At 39.6% G+C, this 19,680-nt stretch overlaps 1 protein-coding gene across 2 annotated transcripts in view; it reads right to left on the minus strand.

Moving 5' to 3' along the window:
* Positions 1 to 15,174, minus strand: part of LOC109465112 (neuroligin-4, X-linked-like) — an 81,645-nt gene extending 66,471 nt beyond the window's left edge. For both annotated transcript variants that reach the window (XM_019762251.1, XM_019762252.1), the window contains exon 1: positions 14,462 to 15,174. In XM_019762251.1, coding sequence (XP_019617810.1) covers positions 14,462 to 14,876 — 415 coding nt within the window. In that variant the 5' untranslated portion in view covers positions 14,877 to 15,174. The remainder of the gene's footprint in view (positions 1 to 14,461) is intronic.
* Between the last annotated feature and the right edge of the window lie 4,506 nt (positions 15,175 to 19,680).

Here is a 19,680-nt window from a genome sequence, read left to right on the forward strand (position 1 = left end):
TGCTCGGTCACGGGCAATTCGTCGGGATACCTTCCCTTCTTAGGTCGATGCCACAGGAGGCCGCTAAATGAAACGTGAGTAAATGGAGTTCTTTGCTGCTTGGCAATTACTGACCATAGGATTAAGTGCAATTTGCTGCAAAAAAAATTAAGAGACCTCAGTTTTGTGTGAATTCTCTTTTCATTCACCATGTTGTCTACATGTTACAAATTTGAAGGAGGGGTTGAAAATCTCTTGAACAAAAGGCTAAAAAATCTCACAAGGGCAACAGCTGTCAAGGAGGTCATATCACAACTAACATCTGTGAAAGTAGAGAGTACATGCTGACCAGAGGTAGAAATGATTAATAACTTTCTCCATACCCATTACAGTTTACAGAAAGACACACACACACGCACGCACACACACACACACACACACACACACACACACACACACACACACATACAGACACAAGCACACACACAACCACACACACAGACACACGCACGCACGCACGCGCGCACACACACATACACGCACGCACGCACACACATACACACACACACACAGACACACGCACGCAAATTTTTATATTCATTAATTAGCACGTGACACCCCATGGGAATGGGGCGGGTGAGGGCAAAATCACACAATGGCCGCAAGTGATCAAGTATATCGATAAAAAAGGATGTCTCGTAAGGAAATCCATGAACACGTGGTCAAGACACTTGGTGATGACTCTCCTTCTTATTCAACTATAAAGAAGTGGGTTACTAGCTTCAAGTGCGGCAAGGAGAGCACAAAAGATGAACATAGGTCAGGATGCCACAAATCAGCACCACGGACTATCCAGTTGAGGCCATCCATCACATGATAGTGAATGACAGATGTGAGACTGGCCAACATGTAGCAGGTTCTTTGGCCTGTGTTATGACTCAGTTCACAATGTTTTGTCGAACATCCTGGGGATGAACAAACGTCTGCATTGTGGGTGCCTCGAATGTTTTCTGAGCATCGGAAGTTAAACAGGCGGGACATTTCAAGGAACGAATTCAGTCCAATCCATGCAATTTTCTCAAAACATTTGTAACCCAAGATGAGCTAGGTTCACCACTTTCACCCCGAATCAAAACAGCAGAGCAAACAATAGATGAAGAGTTTTTCCCGGCCCCCAAAGAAGTTTTAACGAGTTTTATCCGTTGACAGGGTTTTTGCCTCTGTTGTCTGGGACAGTAAGGAAGTAATCATGATTGACTACATGCGAAGGGGTTAAAGCATCAATGGTGAGTACTATGCAACATAAATACGACAGTTGAGGACAACGATCAAAGAGAAAAGGAGAGGAAAGCTCCGAGCTGGCGTGATGAAAACACACCTGTCCACACAGCCCAGGGGTCAGTGACAGCGGCAAACGAATTTGGGTTTGCAGTCTAACCCACCCTTCCAATTCAACTGACCTAGCACCCTCGGACTTCTACCTGTTTCCTAAACTCAAGTTTCACTTACGTGGTCAACGTTTTGATGGTAATAATGACGTCATCTATGCGGTAGAGGCCAATCTGGGGGGTCCAGATACAACCTTCTTCCACAAGGGGAAAATAAAGCTGGAACATCACTGGACCAAGTGCATTGCAGTTAGAGAGGACTATATTAAAAAATAGTGTAAGAAAAATTTTACTGCCCTGACGTTTTCTAGGTGAGGCCGAGAACTTTTTGAACACCCCTCGTACTTCTGTGTGAAGAAATTTGAGACTTAATCCTTAATCCCTTAAATGTATTGTTAATGTTTGTATTTGGATCTGGTTGCAAATGCCTTTATATTAGGGCCTCTATCGGACACAACTCAAAACCCACTTATGTATTGACATTCAGGGGTGTATCTCATAGTCGTCTGATCACGTCTTTGAATGTCGGTTTGGTCTTTGAGCATCAATTTTGCAGGATGGGGTCAAAACTGTCAAATTGTACAAAACGTCATTACCAATTGTCTAGACAATGTATTTGTATTATTATACTCGCGACAGTTCTTATACAATGGGTTCAGACAGAATTTCAATAATTGCAAAAAGTAAGATAATTGGTATGGGATCAGCTCCCTTTACGTTAAATATCAAGTTATTCAATATAATGTTACTTAATATTTACTCTACAAAGCTTCTTTCATACGGAAATTTTCACAATATCTTCAATCGGACAGACAGTGACTTTGTGGTGTATTTTATCTATTATTGTTTAAATACGTCAAAATTTTTGCATAAAGCTTTTCGAATTGATTGTGATTGTCAAGTATTTTTGCATTTGCAGACGTATAAAGCTATTATACTATAATACTATTAATTATACTGTATGTTTTTTGTTTATTTTGTTTTAAAAGCAAGGTTTTTAATTCAGTGTGGCGGAAAATGTTCTCTATTTATTCACATAAGTATGATTATCAGTGGACATTTGCATAATGCCCTTTCCTAAGATATTTGATTCGGGGGAACTTGAACGTATTTAAACTGTTGGACTTGTGTGTTGGCTCACTATCAAATCACAGCTAGTATAAATGTGTCAACGGCATCCATTATACCTCCTCAGTGTCAGTGATCTGGACCCTTGAGCTCGGAAATCATTGATAGATGGAAATGTTGAAAGAGCATTATGTAAAATTTTGCACCAACAAATTTTAATAGAACAAAAGCACTTTTCGTGTGATTATAATTTCTTTTCAACGTCTTAGTGCAATTATCTCAAAGTTCGGACATATATGTTAAAAACAGTCAATGCCAGGCGAACTAAGTTTGTGTTTCCAGCTTTTAAAAACACTCCTAAAGCGTCTTATTTTGGCACCCACACTCCTGAATTGCAGTTTTTTTACGTGTACTCTAGATTTTTAATGGATAGATTCCTAATCATAACAAAGCGTCAATTTAATCTTACATGCCCGTTAGTGGTCACTTTACAGCATCATAGACGTGTTCTAAAACATCTGCACCAGGCAGTGAAACTGACTTTACCTTAAACGGGACTAGATCTCAGAGGTTCAGGCTTGAATACAGAACATCTATATACCCACTTTGTTATTAATTGTAGTTATATAGTAAAGAAATAAATGATCTTTTTAGACATATTACAAGCACGTTCCCATACTTTCAACACTTGCCTAATATTGAAAAAAATCATCTTTCTTATGCGCTTGGATCATCCTGTATTATACACTATTATGCTCCACCTCTTCGGAGGATGATTGATGGTGATGATGATGATGTATTACATGTATACAAACCCATTTCAAATTATATTTTTAACATCACAAATAAACGAGAAGAAGCCGAACCTCTGTATTGGAGTAGTTTTAAAGCTGTCTGTATTACAAACATGTATATTACCCATTTCGTCTGTTCACCTGTACTTAGCCCGATAGGGCATGAATGTACAATAAAGGTTATATTATTTATTTATTTTATTATAATGCGGACTTGAAAATCTCATGATTGACTTGTTGTCAACATACCATTGTAATTTTTCAGAAAACCAGACTGCTGCAAAAATAGTCACGCCAGTATTACAAGAACTCCGCTTGTCCTGCCAGCCTCATCCAGCCGTAACGTTTGGAGCCCATATAGGAACAAGCTGCGGGATTACGAGATCTCATACATACCTTCAACCGTAATCACTCACAAACTTAGTTTGCTCGGTCACGGGCGATTCGTCGGGATACCTTCCTATCTTAGGTCGATGCCACAGGAGGCCGCTAAATGAAACGTAAGTAAATGGAGTTCTTACCGGCCGTAGGATTGTGTGCAATTCGGTGCACGAAACAAACAAGACTGGCAATGAAAACATACATTGCCATGGCGACGGTGTTTGATGTTAGGGTTATTGTTTGCATGGCACTGCCATCATTTAATGATTTTGAGGAAGACTTGGTACCTGTTAAGTCTAGACAAATACAGTGCACTCCCCCCTGAGTGTATAGTGAACGAGCCCCGGGGGTCACAGAAAGTAGGGCCATCCGGGACAGAGAGCTCTTTCTAAGAGTTGCCAGGAATGTGGGCATAGATGTGGGTCAGAGACATGCCTGTGGACATTCCATTCCTGTGGACAAAATGCCTGTACCATTCCTAGAATTCTTGCAAACTGCACACAATACTGTACCATTAGGCTCCTCCCTGAGACGTCGCCAAAAAATCATCTCACGGAATCCCCGTCTCATTCACCATGGTGTCTTCAAGTTACCGCTTTCAGAGGTTTAAATCTCTCTAAAGCAACTAACACACCTGTGAAGAATGAGCGCCTGCTGACCAGATGTAGAAATGATTAATGACTTTTGGGACAAACTGTTTATTCATTTACTTGGACAAATAAAATCATTAATAATAAAATGCAGAACAAAGAAATAAAAACATTATTGCGGTGTATGTGCTAGCCCATACTATATTAAAATAAGCTAAATAGGAATAACTTAAACTATAGTATAATCATAAACCCTGTCATATCTATCCTGTCATATCTATTACAGCTTGCATAAACGCACACACACAAACACACGCACGCACATACACACACAAATACATCAGTTTGTTATGAACTTCAAGGTAATAATGATTAAACCCAATTATATCTATTATAGCTTGCAGAAACGCACACAACACATAAGAACACGCACACACACACACACACACGCGCGCGCGCACACGCACACACACACACGCACGCACCCACACACACTCAAACGCACACGCAAACACAGGCACACACACACACACACACACACACACACACACACACACACACACACACACACACACACACACACACACACACACACGACACACGACACACACACACACACACACACACACACACACACACACACACACACACACACACACACACACATAAACTCATAAAAACATAAACACATGTACAAATACGATTAGCGACTTACATGACTCGGTAATCAATCATTCTCCATCGACAGTCTTAGCCGACTGAACTGCCAACTCTCAGTAATCATGAAGCGATTATTGTCCAACAGTTTAACAACCAGGGGGTATGTTTGATGTGTGTGTACATTGTATGTGTGTTATGAACATTATGAAGACATGTTCCTGCCTTTTCCTTGCCTATTATTCAATGTCTATGATATTCTTTCAGCATATCCATTATGCCCAGATATTTTCCTGATATATCGTGTTTTTCTGATATTAGATCTCTGTCGGTGACTAATTATTAACGTAATTGTTGGTGCCCATGTCATCTTCACTGACCATTTTTTTATATTGACAATGTGAAGAATAAAGATAAAGGTCTACTCCATGAGCATCATACGAAAAGTATTTCTTTCAGTAAAGTAAAAAAGAATATTACTCTTAATTTTACACACACGTATTTTGTGGAAGGTCTTTTCATTTTTCTTCCTGGTGTACAGTAATGCTTTAAGGGTGCTCTTTAATTGGCTAATTTTGTATAGTTTACAGGGAGAGGGCCTAGTATAAGCATTCCATGCTTCTCCCCTCCTCCTGCACCTGTTTTATCCTTGTTTTGTATTATTATTGTCTGTTTTGTTTATGTGCAAACTAATAAAATAAAAAAATAAAAATCAATGAATTTATGCATTTAGTATACGACAAGCTGTGAACAAGGTACAGGTTGACAATAAAAAAAATGTCGGAAAATATAGTCACGCTTGTACAAAAATGTTCCTAAAGAAAGAATTCTTTGTAAGTGTCTATACGCCAGTGTATATTGCACCCAAACCTCCTGCTGGTCACGTCTTGTTGGAGACACGAAAGGCAACGACTACAATTCTGATCCTGAGCTTTTGTGACAACATAACTTAAGCCGACAGGCGTGGAGGTTTAGCGCTTCTTTCTGGCGGCGCGATGTCTGCATGAATGATCTAAACTGACTCGGTCACAATATGACGCAGGACTTGGAAATAAGGTCGACACCACCACGGCATTCTAAAAAGGGATTGAAAATGATTGCTAGGCTTCAAGTATGTATGTAACATATCATTTAAGAAGGCTATTTTCGCTCATCTTTGCTTGGTACATGGTAAAAATTTAACAACGTGGACTGCAAGTTACATCTCTTTGATGTGCCAGGCTAGCTAACTGATGGAAATGAATCAAGATCTTCCATTTTCCCTAAGTAAACATGTATGATGTAACTTGAATTGTAGTTGTAATTATATTCAAAATATAGATCAACAATATCGCTGCAGCCGCGTTAGTCATACAGGTGATTCGTAATATTTTTTCCCTTCTTCATGTCAATTCAACATTATAGAAATCTTTTTCTCCTTTAAATTCTACTATTTTCCATTCTGTCGTATCCACCAAATAATTATCAGGAAGCATTATTTCTATTTTGTGCTCATGCAATGTAGCATTGTGTGATACGGTGGGACTCGTGGCCATTTCAGCAATAGTGTATGATTCAAACAATCATAAGATTGGTTAAGTAACATTTTTTTATTAAATGGTATTGTGTTTTTTGGGGATGTGCGACTTTTCGGAAATTATACTTATATGTATGTTTATTATTATAATTATTGCCATAACGCTAGAATTATAAAAGGGGTGTATATGTCGTGAAGAGTATACTCACACTTATCAGGGAGTGCCTTGTTAATTCCCCCAAACGTACTATTTTGTGGATATTTTGAATTAAGTTGAAAATTAGTATAGGTATAGGATGCATCCTTAATTTCAAATTCTGTAGATATCCTTTGCATATGGTCATCAATTAAAAAGATAGAAATTAATGCTTTAATTGTGTTGATTGATGGGAATACATAATGATTCATTTGCTTGTAGTCGTACACTATTCAGTATTATATATAGTGTGAATACATCAATGGTGTCAGTTGCAGCGCACATTTGCACACTACAGTTGACTGATGGTATATTATCTTCGAGAAAATGCTGAAAGAATCTTGATATTCCTTTTTCTGCACAAGTGAACTTCCAGGCATTTACCAGCCATTAAACCATAGAGATGATTTAAAATGCTGCAAAAGGTTCAACCTATACAACGAAAATCGATTTTACATTAGCGGTCAGTAACACAACTATCATGCTGGAACAATTATTAGTAGTTTTTAGTTTGTATTGTTTTCCAATGCAGTCGGCATTTTGCAAATCTACGTGGATATAAGCCCGGGAAACATTGATTGTCATAAATGGATTTCAAAAGAGACACATTTAGTGATAATAATTGAGAGTATACGTGTATGAGAGTTGGTGCTTAGAGGTATGGTTTGTTCATTTTAAGTATGTAACAGACTTTTTGCCAGGTAAAATACTGTTAAAGGCAGCCAATGCGATTCATGGCAGCAAAAATGGAAATATTCTGAATAAGGCCATCTTTGTCATATTCATACGTACTGCTTCACATTAGCACATTTGAGTCAGTATTTCATACCTTCGAATTTTACAACTGTAGAAACAAGCCCCAAGATGAGTCCTTTATTTTCTGGGAGGTACCCCAAAAATCAGCCAAGGGCCCTTCCAGTAACCATTTTCTGTCAGAATTGTTTTGCTCCAAGATAGTCAATATATGTATTGGGATAGTGTGGTTTCAACTCAGTATGTAGACAAACAACTAGAAATTGACTTGAAAAATCAGGTTTCCAAGCACTGGATGCCTTTAAATTCCAAGGTGTCTGCTGTCTTACGATCCAGCCAACAGCCTTGGTGCCGACTGTCGATTCCATGCCGTATTCGTTGTGGTGTTGTTTTTTCTGGTGTGCCTTCTATAGGAAATTTGGCGGTTTCTTCGTAACATCTACCTATCTTTAGCAAATGGCATTTCCAACGATACAGCGCAATGTCACATCTAATCCAGCTCGGCCTAACTACATGGTTCGACTGTGATGCTGATCTTTTATCTTTTACGAAAACAAACGGGTGAAATAGCGATGAAAAATTCATTTCTGACTGAGTGATTCCTTCATTCGTTTTGCTTTATTGCAATGTCCAGCCCTGTGCTTTCATGGCCGTCCAGAATGTGCCACACACATGAAGGGTGGCTTCGTCCTAACAAATCTGGTCAACCCCGTGTCATCAATTTAGTAGTTACTGTCGACGTGAAGTTGTGGATGACGATGGTAACACAACGAGAGAATGAATTCGTGTTTACATGAGTATTCCTTGTTGCCACGCACATATCATTTCCCGAGATGTACGATATTCAATTATTCAATCGTATGCCATGTTTGTGCAATAATGGCGCTGCGGCGTACAAGAAGCATAAATGGCACGATTTGTTCAGGAAACAAATGATGATTGAGCTGCCATTTTGTCTCAACCGAGCCTTTTCTCCCTGAATCCACTACCGCGAGGTGCCTATTACTTATTGATCGTGTCTTGTAGCCGCCGTTAACGGGCTGTGCTTTAAGGACGGCAGTGCCTTAAAACTGAAGACGGAGGTTTCCGCCAGGCTCCCCGTCTCTGCACCATTAATAAAACACACCAGTTACTTTATGGGCCAGATGCTGTTATGACAACAAAATTGCCTTCACACGTCTGCAGTAAATACGAATTTTATAGGCCTGACAATAAGAGCGATGCCGTGATAAAAGTTTTCTGTACAATGTACGGGCCCCAGTGGTGTTTGATGAATGAACATTAGTTGTTGAACGGCGAGGCTGCCACCACTTCATCAGTTACTCGGTTGGAAATGAGTTGAACCGCCCAGGAGACCAGTGAAAGGGTCGGGGCGTGGACGGGGACGGTCGTGTCTTCGTGTCAGGACGGACATTTTTTACCGCGCTTTACAGTCACCAATGCTTTATCAAGGTGTCAACAGCAACGGCACAAGGCCAGTTCGTGCATATAAATACTCCATCACTGCGTCCCTGCTCGTCAAAAACGCTCCACTGATTGCGTTTTATTTTTAGTTGATCACGTTTTAGTTCCCGCGATGTAAACCATCGCTGTTGACCAAAGTTCAGCGATTATGAATTATGAATAAATGCGACGTTTGCTTGAACTGGGTGCAGAAATTAAAAAGAGAACATATATGTATATAATATGTTGTCATGATCTTAATTTCTTTGGTGTCAAATAATTACTTCTTTGAAATATTTTCAGATGGTTCATATAATATTACGAATGTTAAGTTGGTATGCGCGTGTTTATGTATGTATGTGCGTGTGCGTGCATAAATTAGTATTTTTGCAATCAACTTTCTGCAATAAGCAATCAAGATTTATCCATGATCCTCTGTTCTTGATGAAAGAGAGCCCTTCTTCAGACCCTTTTCTGTAATCCCAGCCAAGTCTGCACATTTTATTGGGCACATACGGCCATAAACCCCTGGTTAAGTTATTGTGATATACTACAATAGCAGGATTTTCCATTTACGAAGTGGCTGACAAGCATATGAAATGGATTGCTGTGTTTATGGAATATATGATTTCATGAGGTTTTGCATTGGCTGTTGGAAACAAAAAGTGCACATTATGATTCAATTTATGCCATCAATGGTACTGAAATGCAATAGTTTCTGGTAACATTTAAGTATGCATTGAAATGAAATTATGATAAGCATTATTCAATGGACAAGGGACGTTTGGATAAATACACACTCTACTGATGCCATAGAGATCATCAATCCTTACAAATATAATTATATTCTTCCAGGAACGCGAGTTCTTCATTCATGCAGTATTGACTATTGTTATTCCGGCAGTAATTCCACCAATGACGTCACAATGGGCAGTTTATCTGAAACTAAAGTCGCAAGTCATAAAATAGTAGGAAGCACAAAAAGTAGACATCATATTGAATTGAGATTTTATGTAATCACTGTTCGCTTCTCAAAAGAACGGTTTCATTATTTTTCCCTGAATACAGAGATTAAGACGTAAAACAGCCCCGCTTCCAAAATCTATGTTGCGTACCTAAAAATGTTTTATAGGAGCACCTACCTCTCCCATCAAAACGTGCATGCTCCAAATGTCTCTATCTATGAGCAGAATATCCTGACTGTATTTACCGTGTATTTGCTTTCTTGGTCTTTACACGTTCACTCTGCGTCTTTTTAGGTACTAAAACACAATATTCATGTGAATTAACATTCGATACAATGGTCTACATTCATGGTGTTGCACCTGGATTCTTTGTGTGTTTTGAGCACAAAAATGGTGCTTCTAAGTGAAAAAATAAGTCTGGACGTTGTGGAAGTATGTATGAATAAGGTTCTATATCACCCAAGGGCATTTAGAGTGTATATTTTTACAAACGGCTTTGTGTTCTGTTTTATTTCATTGTCACTAGTGGCATACTCACTTTGAGGCAGAGAGGGGATACTGCAATCTTTAAAGAACTATATGGGACTCTGATTAACATCCCTTTTTGTCAACAGTTAACAGAATCTACCACAAGCTACCATCATGTTCATACAAAACGATACGTCATTCGACTCATACACGATTGCGGTTCACCTTTTAGCAGTGCATCATATCACAACATCTGTACATGGTACCAGACATCACAAGCCAAGCAACAAGAAATTGTATCTAGATATAGGATTATATTAGAGTAGCAACATATTGTCTCAATCAGTTATAACACAATGCTAAAACAAAGCATTATAGTCGGCCCTGTATTTTTGTATCGTGTGTCTATTAACCACTTATTATTGATAATCCTACCTACTATTGATAATTCTCTTTTATATTCAGTACTAGAAAGCGGCACATGTCGTGTACGGCTAACTCCGGCCCATCATCAATCATTCCCCGGGTCCTGCGTGGACAATGATGGAAGGACGTAGTTGTAAATTCTTCAGTGCAGCGAGTGTGCATCATGAATACCTGCATTTACAGCTGCATTATGTAAGATAAGGATGATACAGAAAGGAAATTTTCTGGTCATTTCTTCACAAAGTAAGCTGAGGCAACCATACTCATTCATGGACTACAAATGTGCGGAAACACAAACACACAGACAGAAAGACACACAGACAGAAAGACACACAGACACACAGACAGACAGACAGACACACACACACACACACAGACACGCCAAAACAATTCCTTCATTTTTCATGGAAGTAAAAATATAAACAACATATAAAAATACAATAAACAACCCGGAGGTATAAAATCTCATATTTTCCTCGTTTATTTATTACCCCCATGAAAAATGGAGGTATTGTTTTTGGCGTGTGTGTGTGTGTGTGTGTGTGTCTGCATGTTTGTGTTTCCGCACATTTGTAGTCTGCCTAACTTGGTATGTTGGTAGATATTAGGAAGACAAATGTCAAGGTCAAATATGGGCCTACTGGTTGCTGACCTTGGTACTGCAGCAGAACTTCCGGTTTTTGTACCGTTTGTCCTGAACATGCTATGGACTTGGATTTTCGGTGACAGATAGCTTCTTCTATCAGAAATAAGTGGTGTGAGTTTTGTTCCCCTAGCAGCTTGTTCTGGAACTGCAGGGGTGTTTCTGGTTAAAATTTTCAAAGCGGATCAGTCAAGAAAGGAACAATGTAGTTTCATAATTTTCGGTGTGTAGGTAGATTATAGAGAGATGTACATAATTAAATGCACACTACGCAAATGAAGACTGAATTTGCATAATTAAGTGGGAAATTCTGTAATTACAGTGTTTTATATGATAGTACACGTGATGTATGCAATATATGGCAGGTAAAACATCAAAAGATACCAATTATGCAAATAATGACCTAATTGTATAATTAATGTGTAATTAAAATTTTGTAATTTTGAAATTTCCTAATACCTCGTAACATGTGCAAGTTACTTAAAGGTTAACATGACTACATTGCATACATTAAGTTTATGTAGAGGTAATTTGCATAATTAATGAGGACGTTTCAATGTAATATTGCCAAAGGATAGGAATTCCACACGCAAAATATTGTAATTTAAGTTTAGAAAACCAGAAATTAAACTACATTATGTTAATTACGATCTTACTCCCATATTCAATAAGACAAATCCCCCCTATAATAATTTTACAGAAAATCTACATATTTATGGAGGTATGAAATCTCCAAATTCCTGTTAGTTTATTGGGTCGACGACAAACATTTTAATTTTTGGTGCAAAAAAATTAAAGACGGATGTCAGAGTACGGAGCGCCTTTGCTTGCTTTAGTCTATTCCTGTGATTTACAGACGATGCTGAACTATGTCGTAGTCACGTCTGACCCTCAGTTCCAGGCCGCCACACGGAGACCAGGGCGGGGATCACAGCCGTTCATGAATTGCTAACAGTGAAAAAAATCACGACCCTATTTATGTTTTGGTGTGGAACCTGAGCAACTCAGTAACTCTGCTCAGTTTCCATACGTAAACCTGCCCATACATTTTCAATTACACTTTGCAACCGAGTTTCCAGAAGGTTCAAAACTAAGATGGCTTTGTGACGGGATATGAAGCTGTGACACCTTCATTTGTGTGTGTGTGTGTCTGTGTGTGTGTGTGTGTGAGTCTATGTGTGTGCATGCGTGTGTGTGTGTGTTTTGAGTGTGTGTGTGTGTCCTGTGTGTGTGTTTGTGTGTTATCGGTGTCCTTGTGTGTGTCAGTGAAAACGATACTCTAATAGAATCACAAATGAAAACGGTAGCAAAATATGGAGTTAACATCCATGATGTTTTTCCAGTAAGAAAACAAGATAATTTCACCAGTTTCGGCGCACTGTCTTCATATGTAGGAGTAGCAGGGTGCTGTAGGGAGGTCTGTTCAAACTCTCAGCAGTACGTCATGGCTCCTAACTTCTGATGTGTGTGTGTGTGTGTGTGTGTGTGTGTGTGTGTGTGTGTATGTAATTTGTAATTTCTTCATCACTTGTTCATTGAGTTAGTATTTATCGGTAGCATTAGTTACATTTTAGTTTTTTTTGTTCATTTCCATCTATTGTACATGCTATGGTTCATAAGGAGCCTGCCTGGTGGAGAAACAATGTCTCCGTAGTCGGCTCCTCACGGATTTCCTGTTTCTTTTAAAGCTGTGAAATCAGATAAATAAATGAATAACTACCATTGAAGATGTTGACTAAAATAAGATACCCATGGTTGGCATGATTAGCCGCGGGTTGACTGTGTTGTGTCCAAACACTTGAGGTAACCCTTGGAGGCGCCAGGGCCCCTGTATGTATGCAGAAAGACGTCTGCAATACGGATGTCCTGCTCGGCTCAATCACCATGTTGTATCGTCTGGAAGTCACTACCATTATATCTTTATATTCTAATGAAAGATCTGTCCTCTTTAATCATATCAAAGAGAAGACCCTATACTATGAACACCTAAGTGTAAATGATAAATTTATATTTTTGATGCGTCTAGACAAACCCCGTATCCCGCATTTTCCACTGTACAGAAAAACGAGAAGAAGTTGACCTCTCTATATTAGCTCAGTGACTAGAATACTTTGTATTAGCCTAGTATAGTACCCTTGTATGCTCCTTATGTATAAGTCAAGTAGTGTATTTTTTGTCTCCAATTTTCTATATATGTTTATTATGTGTCTGTAATATCTTGACCTGTACCTAGCCCGTCGTGGGATGAATGTACAATAAAGGTATTTCATTTCATATATATTTCAGAACAGTCCAGAAGATATATTTTCAATACTATTATCCGCGGGTTGGTTGACGGACTAGACAGACAGACATTAGCAACCGTCTACGTATTTGACAGCTCACATTCTACTCAATTACCTATTGATATAATAATCAGACCAGACCGGTACGGTGGCGAAGCTAGTAAGCGGCAGTCGTTCTGTCCATGGCTGCATCGATATTAACTGCCTTAATTAAAACATTCCCTTGACTGAGTTCCATAGACGCGCTAGCAATAAAAACAAATCGCTAAAGCGTCAAATCTGCAATTATCCACTGATCAATCTAAAGCCTCAGCATTGGAGATGCCACAATAGTACTGAAAGTACTGAACACACCGTGCCCATTGAAGCAGTCTATAAGCCATAGTGGAGCTTTCAGACTGAGTAGACTGACAACCCTAACCTGCCATTTGGTATAGTACAGTAGTGCCTAGAATCTGAATACAGGAACGTCCATAACAAGAATTTCTCGTTTTCGGTACCCAATGAAAACAAATTTACGATCCTAATAACATCGTTTTAAATATATTTCTCGGCTCGAAATTCTTCTTTGGGAAATGGTGTCCTAAAATGTAGGTGCACTGAAAAAATCTGGATGCGGAAAATCTAGTAGGCAGAATGTCAGCAATACAATAAAGGTTTTATTATTTGTCTGACACGTAAATGTCAAGATTATATTCTGTATACTAGCGTATGACAGTTTGAAACCCTATACAAATGTCTATTTGCACGAAAACGTTTACAATTGAGGAGCACGTTCGAAATTTAGCAGCAAAGCTTCAATTTTTGTACATAAAGGTGCATATGCACCCAGTATTTCGAGCCCTGTATCTTGCTAAGTTTTCACATATCTGTTGACGTTACTAGAATATCCATGTGACCATCACCTACCTCTGCTAACAGGGGAGTAGATGTTCAGAAACAAACAGTCTTCGCTGCGAGTCTGCACGTAAGTCTGCATGGTCAGGATCTCCTGGCGGGTCCAGGCCGGCATGTTTGTGCTGGTGGTCCGGACAGGCTGCATGCACGCCGCGCCGAAGGCCGTATAGTTCTGGGTGCCGCTCCATTTTGGGTCTTGGACAGAAACCATTCTAAACCGGGAAGCCCCGAGCGGTGCCTCCGCGTAGCGAATGCCGAGGTACTGGTCAACAGAAACCAAGTCATTGTCCGCCTTGTTCAGCGTGATACGTTTGCCCATCATCACGGCTCCAGACTTCAGCTCGACGGTGGGATTTTGAGCCGTAACGAAAGTCAGAGAAATAAAGAAACACAAGAGAAGGTGGTAGGAGTTGGCGTGTCCCATCATGTATTTGACGGACGGGAAAATAGAGGATAAGTTGGCGGCGCGAATGAGACGGCAGAACGTCGTTAAAGCCGTCTGAGCGGCGGGGGGACTTCAGCGCGGGAGAAAGTCTTGTTATTACCTGGTGCAGATGAACGCCGGGTAACCCCAGCTGCCTCAATCACCAGAGCGCGGAGTGCGGCGGCAGCCTCCCGTTGGTTACCCAGCAGCTCCGTGAGATTCTCCTGTTAAAAGCGTAGACACGTCCCGCTGAAGCTGTGGGTACTTAACGCCAAGCCGCGTTCATAGTGCTCTTTGTGCCCTCGCGCCCTTAGAATTAGCATACAACAAACGTTGAATGATAACATGCATCCGGCGTCCGCCCAATATATATGATCATTTTATGTTGATGAAGGGGGGAGCCCACAGGGATTTGACCAATCACATACGCGTACATCTGTTGCGTAAAATAAATACGCAGCCATTTTCCTCTCCCGGCACCACCCTGTAGATGGGCAATTTTTCTTCCTGCGCGGGTGGGCAGGGGGGGGGTAATGATAATCACAATCCATTCATCACAACATCAACGTCTGCACGCCTGGAGAATGATTAGATGACTTGTTAGCGTAATAGGGCGATTCAGTCTTCCAGTTGACTGGTGGGTGGCGGTGGGTGTTAAGGGATCTTGAACAGGTTTTCCACCATGTTAGCTATGTATGGTCCAAACGGCCATATCATGTATGTCGGTATATATATCATTGAATATTATATTTTGCACCGTAGACTAAGAAAAACATTCCTAACGTTGGAATTTTGCCCCGCGGAGGAAAATTATGCAAATGATTTCCTTTTAAAAGACGCTGGACGTCGTGACCGGAGCTCATCGAGAAATCGATAAAGTTGCCCGACACAAAACGCCGGAATTGTCTCGTTTAAATTAATTCTTGTGTCGATGTCTGCGCCTGAGAGTGAGTGCAGGACGCTATCTCTCGCCTGCAATGCGAGGATTGTTTATCCAAGGCGAAATTGGAAATTGATAAGAGGTTATCATTACATTAGCAGCCATCCCGAAACCCTTTAGGATCTATTGTTTGTCTGTGTTGCGGCTGTTATTTACAGAAATGTTGACGCATTTTAGCAGGAGGCGAAGGAGAAAAAGGTACAGGAACGATTCAATCAATATAAGACCTGAGGGCAGTCAGTATGCGCGAGAAATCTATAATATTACTAAAGCTTGTGCCATGGAGATACCTGCTCTCATACAGTTGATTGATTTCAACCATTTGCATTGCAGGGAAAGGAGGAACATGGAAAGGCAGTCGCCTTGACGTCCAATATATACAGGCCTTGAACTATGCTTGCTGTCTGCCAAATTTCTTATGTAATCATTTTAAAACCCAACCGTACCGTATCATGCTAAGAGAATATTTTGATAGTTATGCTTTATATGGTATGTTTATCACTTAAGCATAGTAGAGTTCAGATTTCGCCAAACAAGGAGGAAGCAAGATCGAAACAGCTCGTTAAATTTGGTAACATCTAAGGCCAATGCTCCCTCATTAGATTAAAATGATGTTAAGTTTGTATACAATCCGTGCATTATCATTTCTAATGTATGAAGCTAAAATAGTCACTGAAGGAGAATATTCGTAGTTATTAAATTTTCAAATTTATCAGATGATAGTAATGGAATAGAAGCTACTAGGGGCCAGACGAGTCAATGTTTTAAATAATAGCATCATTGCATCAAAATTATATGAACCATCACCAGTCCAAAAAAGATAAAAGTGAACAAAATAAGAAATCAGTCTCTAAATTACTCCCTTTAAACAGAACGATCTACATGATTATGCATTCTTCAGGAAAAAAAATATTAAAAACTCATTCTAATGGCTTCGTAGAACAGATGAAAACAAACACTGTGTGTGTATATATTCGTCAGTTATCCCGATATCAAGAAACCAAGAAGTTCCAAGATCAAGATGCTATTATTTAAAACGTTGAATCGTCTGGCCCCTAGTAGCTTCTTTTCCATTAATATCATCGAATTGAAAATTGAATAACTACGAATATTCTCCTTCAGTGACTATTATAAATAATATAAACAACAACGGCCCCAGTATGGAACCTTGTGGCACGCCTACTGTGACTGGGAGATGATCTGAGGTGCGGTTCGGTATCCTCAATTCACTCAGGAGAGCCACACTCCGAACACGGTGAAGAATCCACCACAGGGGCTTTAACGGTGTGTGCAGATCAAAACCACCGCGGTCTGAATACGGTCGGGAGTGTTTCTGAGCAGCTGAGTGTAAACTCTGATACTTCTATTGAGTTTGTGTGTAAAGATTCTCGAGATTCGCATAACAAATCCATAACAAAATGCCACCATACTTATCTCACATGTGTACATGGATGTCCCCACCTATGCTGAATAGACGAACACGGTCGGCTGTAAGCCGACTAGAGAACTGGGATCCTCACATGCTGAAAGTTCCACAGGCAAACATCACATCTTTTAAAGGGTCTCTGCAGTACCAGGGCCCGGTTCTGTGGAATCAACTTTCCAGGGAGCAAAGACAGCTCTCAACTTGAACATCTTTCAAAGACTTCCTGTGAGTGGGACTTGAGTGGTACATGTTTTTATGATTGGTATGCATGTTGAATTGAAACTGTAATGTATATTCTTATTGTGTATTCTTATTTTCCTATGTATATTGTGTATTGTATGTAATACTATGTAACCCCAGGGATACCTGAAAACCAGGTCAGTTAGACCTGAGTGTATTACTCTGGTTAAATAAAATAAATGAAAATGAAATGAAATGCTGTTTTCACACCACCGCGCAGGACAGCAGCTTCATGACTTGTTATAATAGCGTGTCCAAGATGTGACGTCATCTCTGGTCAATACACATGTCTGTATATCTTGAAACCTTACTTTGCCCATGATATAGGCGTTACACTTTAGGCCTTTGTACATGGAATTATGTGTAATGTTTCTGTTACTGAGAATGTACTGTGGCGTTTATTATAGATATAAAACAGTGATAAATATAATATAATATATACAATAATGACCAAAATTGCATAATCAACTTGAAAATTCTGTGATTTCTTCATGATGATTGATGGGAATTTTATACCTTGTGACATGTGTAAGTTACTTAAAAATTTAACATTAATATGCATATATTTTGTTACTATAGTGGTCAGGTGCATAATTAATGAGGACATGGTGACTTGAATTATTGCCAAAAGATAGGAATTTCACAAGTAGAATGTTATAATTTGAGTCTAGAAAACCATAAATTTAACTAAATTATAGTAATTATGATTTTATTTTTGAATGAGACAAATCCCCCCAAAACACAATCTCTACATATTTCATGGAGGTATGAAATCTCCGAATTCTTGTTTAGCCACAACGATGGTGTTCGACAGCATTCTAGCATCTGACATGGTAGGTGTTTGACAGCTGTTTAGCCACTGATATGGTGTTTGACATCTGTTTAGCCGCTGAGATGGTGTTTGACATCTGTTTAGCCACTGATATGGTGTTTGACATCTGTTTAGCCGCTGAGATGGTGTTTGACAGCTGTTTAGCCACTGATATGGTGTTTGACATCTGTTTAGCCGCTGAGATGGTATTTGACAGCTGTTTAGCCGCTGAGATGGTGTTTGACAGCTGTTTAGCCACTGATATGGTGTTTGACATCTGTTTAGCCGCTGAGATGGTGTTTGACAGCTGTTTAGCCACTGATATGGTGTTTGACATCTGTTTAGCCGCTGAGATGGTGTTTGACAGCTGTTTAGCCGCTGAGATGGTGTTTGACATCTGTTTAGCCGCTGAGATGGTGTTTGACAGCTGTTTAGCCGCTGATATGGTGTTTGACATCTGTTTTTATTTTATTTTATTCACATTTATTTTCCGAGGATGAGGCAAAAAGTTATAAAACTTATCTCAGCCCTCTCCTCACACATAAAAGGATACAATAAAACAAAGTAATAATAATAATAAGAAATGACAAGGGTACATAGTAGGCTGGTGTACAAATCAAAATGAATCAACTAAATCAAACAAAACGTCCTGTCTGCAAAATAAAGTTGAAAACCACATCAAATATGTTACAGTTGTTGACAAACGACAATGGAGGGGTTACCCCGTCGAGAATGGTTGAACATAAAGTGTTGTCGGTGACGTTGTTTGTGTCAAATGGCAGAATGTTAGTTAGAGATGATAACATGTCAATGCGTTCGTCAGTGTACAGTGGGCAGTGTAGGAAGTAGTGTACAGCTGTTTCGTTGAAGTGACCACATTTGCACGCAGGACTGGGCACACATTGATGTTGGAACAGGTGAAAGTTTAACTGACTGCGGTTGAGTCTGAGTCTGGTAAGGTGGATAGCTGGGTTTCTCGGACCGTGGGAGAAGTGAGGTTGAGTGTGAGGGCTGTGATAAAACGTCTCCAACTCTTTTTTAAAGATGGCAATTGATGTTGATGCTCGTGTAGTTAATGGCAAGTTATTCCAGGAAACAATGGAAGTAGGTAGAAAAGATCTTTTGAATTTCTCAGTTCTAGCAGGAATTAAGACGTAATTCTGATCGGTACGGAGACTGTAGGGGGTGGAGTCACCGGTTTGTAGTGGTACCAATTCCTGTAAGTATTTTGGTGCTAATTCTTTGATAATTTTATAAAAGTTTACAAGTTTATGCTTTTGACGCCTACATGACATGGTTTCCCAGCCAACCTCAGACAAGATGCTATTACTATTTGTTCCTCTCATTGCGCCAGTACATATCCGAGCTGCATTGAGTTGAACAGATTCAA

The sequence above is a fragment of the Branchiostoma belcheri genome, unplaced genomic scaffold (assembly GCF_001625305.1).
Source record: "Branchiostoma belcheri isolate BF01 breed outbred unplaced genomic scaffold, Haploidv18h27 scaffold148, whole genome shotgun sequence".
Classification (NCBI taxonomy): Eukaryota; Metazoa; Chordata; class Leptocardii; order Amphioxiformes; family Branchiostomatidae; genus Branchiostoma; species Branchiostoma belcheri.